The sequence below is a fragment of the Perca flavescens genome, chromosome 17, assembly GCF_004354835.1.
Source record: "Perca flavescens isolate YP-PL-M2 chromosome 17, PFLA_1.0, whole genome shotgun sequence".
Taxonomy (NCBI): Eukaryota; Metazoa; Chordata; class Actinopteri; order Perciformes; family Percidae; genus Perca; species Perca flavescens.
In genome coordinates this window covers 16,914,088-16,921,642 of record NC_041347.1, presented here as the reverse complement: position 1 = coordinate 16,921,642, position 7,555 = coordinate 16,914,088, and the positions used below count along the sequence as shown (strand labels likewise).

Here is a 7,555-nt window from a genome sequence, read left to right as displayed (position 1 = left end):
CATTTATAATATGAACTATTTAAGCAGCAACACATCTGACAACTTCTCTACATGCTCTGCTGTCTGCTGAAATATACTATAAACTATACTCCACAGTTCACTGTCATTCTTCAACTAAATACTGTATACCAAAGCTGCTTGTACAGATCCACAACATACACTTTTAGCTTATGGTCTACAAAAACATTTCCCTTGCATTTATGTAACTGAACAAACATTTAAAAAATGCATAATCTTACCTTAGCTTTCCTCTGGCTCAGGCTGAGCGAGGACTCGCTGAAGGTGATGGAAGGACTGTGAGATCTGCCCAATGTCTTGGGAGAGATGTCGTGTTGGGGGCTCCTACCAAGCCAACTGCAGTTGCTGTCCCTGTGACGGACCCCACGAGGGAGTCTGAGGGGAGAGAGAGGGATGGGACAAGGACAGATTGTGTAATAGTTGTGCAGACAAGTTGGAAAACTCAAACTCTGAGATAATGTCATGTCCCCTTAAAGTCACTACAGACAATGAAGGAGCGAAAAAGAGAAGCGGATGGATTTATTTGTTGACATGCACATGCAAATAGCTCTAACAGAATCTTTATCTAACTACAATATTAGTGGTGATCATGTGTATGTATGCACAGTAGGCGATTTGGTTCTGTATTATAGATCCAAGATGAAACTGAGAGAAGGGCGGGACTCAGAGAAAAAGTCGCAATTAAGAATCCGTTTGCTACTTCAGCACCACGGACAGCCCCATGGATTGATCAATACACAACATAGTTAGGCTACTGATAATTTTGAGCCATGATCGGGCCTATAGATTTGTAATTTGCACAAACTTCAATCAGATAAGGGATCATGAGTCAGGCAGATTAGACTAACATATTCAACTAAACAACCGCTCTGCCCCTGCACTCTCTCTGTTAATGAGAGATGGAGAGAGGGGTGGCAGGTTAACAAGGGGCAGGCATTGTGGTCATTTTGCTAACATAGGGGATGGCATCCCCCCTCATATGGTCTACTGTGTAAGCAAGCATATTGTACATACCGGTCTAAAGAAGATTGGTACAGCGGTGTGGGAGAGCTCCTTGGTCTTTGTCTCCAAGGTCTCTGAGGTAAACTCCCTAGAAAACCAGATATAAAACGATCACTTGCATTGTCAAAACAGCCTCTGATGAAACACACAATAAAGAAAAGTTAGTGATTAAAATGTTGCATTTAAGGATGACATCTGCACACCAGAGTTAGGGAATTTTGTTAAGTGGACACAAGAAACTTGTTTTCAGTACCTGACTTTGAGTCAGAGTCCGTTGAGTATCTTCTCCCTTCACCACTGCCTTCGCTGAAGTCTGAAAGTGGCCCTCTCTTTCCTGTCAACCAGGTAAGAGATGAAAGATGACAGCAATTTTTGATTCCTGTCTGTCACTGTGCTCCCAGGAGACACTGAGATGTTTTCACAGAACTGAGGCGGAGGATTTAGCCTGCAAGCCTCCACACTCTGTATCTGATTATTGGCTCTCCCAGGAGCCTTATCCTGGGCTTGCTTTAGGGTTAAGATTTTAATCCTGTTGACCTGTATGCCGTCTTGAATTAAAAGAGCAATGACTCAAACTAAATGCTGCAAATATGTAGGGTCAAACTTCAAGTTGATTTATGATGTTAAAAGAATAGAAGCAATAAGGCATACTACTTACTGATGTACAGTTAAGTAATCAAAGATCTGCTTGTTTGTCAAAAACCCTTATTCAAGAAAATTCCCAGTATCATCCTTATGTTCAGTAAGATTTCATCTCTGCTTTCTCCTCTTTTACGTGATGCTTTGGATGTTACTTGTACAACTGGTTTAATAAAACTCAGGTTTGTAAGGACCATAACATGCTCACCATGAAGTTTCTCTCTGATCATCTGACTCCTGCCACTCAAAGGGACGTGACTGTCTGGCAGAGAGCCATGGTCCACCTGGAGGAAAAGAAATCGCTATAATTCACAATCATTTTAATTTATTTTGTCATTATGTAGATTGTGCTTCTGGCACATACACAATGGCCTTCAAAGAAGCTGAAATGCTTGCAGACAGGAACATACTGTAGGTAGATAACTAGACTCACTGATTCGTGAAAAACCTCCTCCACCAGCTGTCTGATGACTTGGGCGGGGGGCGGCAGGATGGTCGCTTTATGCTGAAATTCGCAGCCTTCCAGGATGGAGATAAGATTCACCCTCCGGTGGGCCAGGTCCTCACACATGCTGAGCAGGAGGCTGTTTAGATGGTCACTCAACTGGACTGGCTGAGAGGAATGAATTTGGAAAGTAATTATAATACTTGAGGCTTGGGACTGTGATAGGACTGCATTAAAAACGACAGCTTTGTATGAAGGGCTCCTACCTGATTTTGAGGTAAGTGAAAATCAACTGACCAGTAGAGCGTCATACCCAGTGAATACACCTGCATCTGTGCAACAGAATGAATAATACAGGTTGGACATAGTGCTATAATTACCAACTAGCTCTAAAGTAAACTTTTACATACATGTATTTGTGCTTAATGATGCTTCATAATGTTTTTTCAGATAATACTTTATATTCAACCTTTGCACTGATGATTAAAATCCGAAAATGAGCGCCAATCATCATTATCATTACATATGAACATAAATGATATATGTGGGATTTTAGATTTAAAGTGCAGGACTATGTTGACACACAACATCTTGTGGCCAAGCAGGAGAACTATAAATTAAATATTAACAAGTTGAGAGGGAATTTATATAATAGACCAGGCAGGGACATAACAATCAAATTATGATGAAAATAATAGATTAATAATGTGTCTCTTAATTTATTCGTCTCTTAAATAGTTTACATAGGGTGTCTGAAAAGCTATAGATGAAAGAAAAAAATGCTTGTTTGAAAAGACTACACAGAAAATAGCCCATCTTTAAGTAAAAGGCAACAGTGGTTGTGATTTCTATAAATAGCTGATAAGACAGCACATGTTGTTTTGTATTATGCCAGGGTAACATTTCCTGCAACTTTCACATATAAAACGCTAACCTATCTATGAGTTATATTAATAGGACATATTTTGATTAAGAATATGAGAGGCAGATTATTTGAAGGTGTGTGTGAGACAAGCGCACACATGTTTAACAACTTCCCTGTATGTAAAAACATTCTAATTATTTTATTTAGTAATTACTTTAGTCTTTTCTACCCAAAGTTCATAAATTAGGGCTTTGAAGAGCAGAATATAGAGCAGTGGTTCATTTGCTTAGCCACTAGATGGAGTGCTTACACCTCAGTCGTCCTTCAACTCCTGACATCCAGAGATTTTACACTCCAAGGAAAAACACAGAGCAGAGTTTAAAGTTACTATTAGGACAAGTATGAGGATGAATGCACTGACCCTCTCTATGGCAGGTTTGGTTGAGCTGGCACGGCCCTGCAGCATCTCTGGAGCAGTGAAGGTGGATACCTCATCTGATAGGCCACAATTCTTAAATGCTAATGTACCAGTGGCTGACAGCAGCAAGGAGGTGGGGCTTATGATATTATACATATTGTTCTGACCTGCAAAGAAAGTAGGAAGTCCATAACATATATGATGCTGCTAATACAGGTCTACTGTAAAGTCAGAGTGAAACTGAAATACTGCAAGTTATATTCAAATGGTTATGTTACATTACATTGCAAAAACATAATGGAATGGTCATAGCATTGATGTATGTGCGACGACAATGAGAGGTGGTGATCTAAAATGCTTTACCCTTATAAGAGACATCCACTAAAGACTCTGCAGTGGCCAGCAGCAGGGACCAGACCTCCTCCTCCAGCAGAGGTCCCCCTCGTGCCTCCAGTACTTCAGCTAATGTGACAAATGTGCTGCTCATCCTGCACACATTCCAAGTACGCACCTGAGGATGTACGCATATAGAGTACACGTACATACATATGAAACACACACATGTAGAAACCCAACACATCACGTGTGAGAGCTTTTGCTACAGGTCATATTTCTTTTTTTGGGGGGCTGTGGCTTTGTCTACAAATCAAACATCTACAGCTGAATGTCTTATATGTCTTTTGACACTCAATTGAAAAACAACAACAATGGAAACTCTGTTTTAGGCCAGCTTGTTATCCAATTAATTCTTCTCCAATCACCAATACTACACATCTTTACTTCATCTTTAGGCCACAACTCTGTGTGAGGGTATTACTGTTGTTGTTTAATCCTGTCAACAGTATTTTGTCTTCAGAGACAGTTATGATAGATAGTTCTGAGAAAAAGACAGTTCTTTGCTCTGGACCCTAATCATGTTATCTAACTTCATTAATCTCACTGCCTCTCGCTCTCTCTGTCCCTCCGATTTCCTAATAGGCTTTCTCCTGACCAGAGGGAGCTGTGCTTCTGGGACCAAAGCAACTGTGTCATGATCCTGTGTTAGTTTAATGTCACATACTGGGTTGGTATTACCACAACTATTTACAGCTGAGAATATGGAGGAAAGAACAAACAGGGGATGCTCTGCGTCAGTTATATAACATGTATAACAGAACACATTAGTTTGACTATATATATTTAGGTCTTTCTTTGCTTTTCAGTCTGATTTTATAAGGTATGTAATGTATATATTAAAACACATTAGATGAGGTAGATACATTCAAATTGAACCAATCACACACTAAAAGATCAATGCATTCTCCAATTTTCTAAAAGATTGCACGTTGTTGTAAATCTGGGCAAATCAAAACACCCAATTAAGTCTTGACTTGAAATTGACATCATTTTGGAAGATTACAGTAAAGGCTAACATCAACATTTTAATTAGCATCTGTCTCAAAGGGCAGAACTAATTGCAACTCATTGACGTTTAAAAAGTCAGCAAAAACTGACTTGCTGTTTTCTTCCAACTGTATTTTCTCAATTACAAAAAAAAACCCAAATCAGGTTGTTCCTGATGTGTGGTCAAGGCTGTGAGACCCAACCATCATGCTTTTTATTCCACTGGATCCATTTTTCTATTTGTCTGTTCCTGTAAATCTTTCAAAGCAGTAATACAATAGGCTACTCACAGTCAACCATGTATATACGTAGTGTACTGAACGAAGCAACATGCTTCCAATGATACAAACTCAACCTAATTACTTTAGGCCTAATAATCCTGCCCTTAAACTGAATTTATCCTTGGATTGTGACACAGAGATTGTCGACTAAATATGAGGAAAGGCCAACAAGATTAAATGTGTAGCTAGAAACAAAAAAAAAATACACAGATACAGTGAGGTTATAAGGTTTCCAAAAATGCACAAGGCCATTTAAATCAGTGATTACATAATTATATTGTTAAGAAATATAAAAAGTCCTACTGGATTGCTGCACGCTGGTTTGTTGTTATGATGTAGAAGGGATCGAAGAAGAAAGTAGGAACCCTGCCAGGTGCACCCACCCATCCACTCTAGAGCAAAACTTTTGCAGCTGTACTCCCTCAAAGTGGTCTGTCTACAGGTGTAAAGCTACTGTTGTGAAGCCATACACTACAGGGACCAACACAGAAACCTGGGTATTGGTTGCTAGTTATATATACACTATTATCATGTGTTGCTGGATATCTGGGGAGTAAAAAACATAAAGGAACTGTGCTGTGCATATAACAACATGGCTTTTACCTACACATGTGAATTGGCTCTCCTGCCCTCGCTCACCATAACATCAAACTTTCACATCCTATTGCAGCACCTGCATTTCCTAAATCACAACCCTTACAAATTGATAATTGAGATTAAAGATGTCTCATACAATTGCAGGATGTTCTTTTGTTGTCTAGAACCAACTTTAGTTTAGTATCTAATAATCTGATACCATGTCCAGTTTACACTTCAGTTGCCACACCTTTTCTCTCCTGGATGTAAAAATATATTTATTCTCCTATCCAGCCATGGTTTTAATGAACCAGTCAACAACTAGTCGTATTACCCTGTTACATACAAACCACCTTAGTGCTCAATTAAGCAGACCACCACATGATGTAGACACAGACAAGAGGAGAAGCTTACTGTATCCTTGGTAATTTGGGACAACATGCTTCTTCAGGATCTAGGTCTCTTACAGCCTTTTCTCACTACAGTAGAGAGTGACAACACATTCCCACGTTCATGTACCATGACACAGTGTGGTAGTATAGCTACTGTGCTCAGAGTGCTGTTTACGTAGCTACATCATAAGCAGCCGTACAAACAACACATTTCAACAAGATGACTTTTGTCGTCACAGGCCTGAATATGAAGGCTATAGGCTACTATGCATTAATCTTAAAGGTAAATCTCATTACAGTCCTGTGAGTTTCTAGCTATCGTTAGTGCCTTTACCTTTCATATGAAAAATCTGAACAAATGAAGGCTCTAAACATGAAGACACCCACCTCAATTAACCAAACTGTCAAACAGCCCTATAGAAAGGAGGACGATGATAAAGAATAGCTCAGTGGTAGAAACATTACCTGGTACCATATGTAACCTATGTCAGCGGTCTGATCCTTTGTATTATCTTCAGTGCTCCCACCACGGATCCAAAATCATCCTTGTGATCATCGCATTGCTGTTCTGACGTTCTCTCAGTAAAGGCTGCTACGCTCCGGCAGGTAATTCATCAATGACATTATCTATACATGGTGCCCCATTCATTTGCTCTATTGCCACCAGCACCACGCTGACGATCTGAAACTTTTTACAGTAATTGGGGCTATTCTTAGCTTCTCGCCTTTAAACACTTAATTGGATTAGCCTCGCGGTTTGACAGCGACAGGAGAGCCACCAATAGCGGGTGGCGTGGGATCAGCTACACCGATTTAACTAATCCGTCGGACGCCCAAAGGTGCGGTAGATCCCCGGCAGTAGGTGCGCTACAGAGAAACCTGGGAAGGACGAACGACCTCGGCCAATCGAGTGGACTGTAGCGTGCTGCTGTAGGGCTGCTCCCCCACAATGATCATAACACTGCGGGCTCTCTTCGAACAAGGGGTAAGAAACCGTAGTAGCCTTGTCTTGCTGCGGGAGTCGGTGCTGGGACCTTTACATGCCGCTGCTCTTCTGAGCGCTGCTTGTCTCTGCAGGCCCCGGGGTATATCTGCGCAGGGACAAGGATAAATAACAACCATCCAGAGCTGTCAGGTGGGTGCAGGGGGAACTACTCAGCGCTAAGTTAACGTAATTTTACCTAATGTCCTTTTACAGTCATATGCCTGGCCCTTTGCAGAGCATGGCTCCGTGAATACCTCCGTTGTTGTAGCGTAGCGTAGCCTACTGATGCATGAACTCTAGATGGTACCCTAACTACTATGCTATGGATTTCTGCAGAGCCTCTCTGCATGTCATCGTTCACAAATGATCCCACAGTTTAACAGAAGATGCTCCACGGGCTAATAGGAGATGCTCGCTAAATATTGCCCTGATATGACACTGATCATGCAAATAATCAGTTCATTTAAATATGTAGGCTATGATCACTGCAGCGTCACTGTTTACTCTGGAAACAGACATAGGCTCATAGACTGTATATTATTAGTGCATAT

At 40.8% G+C, this 7,555-nt stretch overlaps 1 protein-coding gene across 1 annotated transcript; it reads right to left on the bottom strand.

The window, feature by feature from the left end:
- Positions 1-103: 103 nt before the first annotated feature.
- On the bottom strand, positions 104-3,874 carry LOC114572536 (FERM and PDZ domain-containing protein 2-like). The gene is made up of 9 exons (XM_028604207.1): positions 3,751-3,874; positions 3,391-3,554; positions 2,371-2,436; positions 2,093-2,272; positions 1,868-1,943; positions 1,274-1,354; positions 1,033-1,108; positions 240-393; positions 104-121 (listed from the first exon to the last, which is right to left on the bottom strand). Exons 1-9 carry the CDS (start codon positions 3,872-3,874, stop codon positions 104-106), a joined length of 939 nt encoding a protein of 312 aa, XP_028460008.1.
- Positions 3,875-7,555: the final 3,681 nt, after the last annotated feature.

Bases quoted from the DNA above. Each gene is read 5' to 3' on its own strand.
- LOC114572536 (XM_028604207.1), bottom strand. From the start codon at position 3,874: ATGAGCAGCACATTTGTCACATTAGCTGAAGTACTGGAGGCACGAGGG. The intron at 1,944-2,092 runs GTGAGTCTAGTT...CTTTTCCTCCAG, and splicing joins AGGAGGTTTTTCACGAATCA to GTGGACCATGGCTCTCTGCC. The intron at 1,355-1,867 runs GTGAGCATGTTA...CCTGGTTGACAG, and splicing joins GATCAGAGAGAAACTTCATG to GAAAGAGAGGGCCACTTTCA.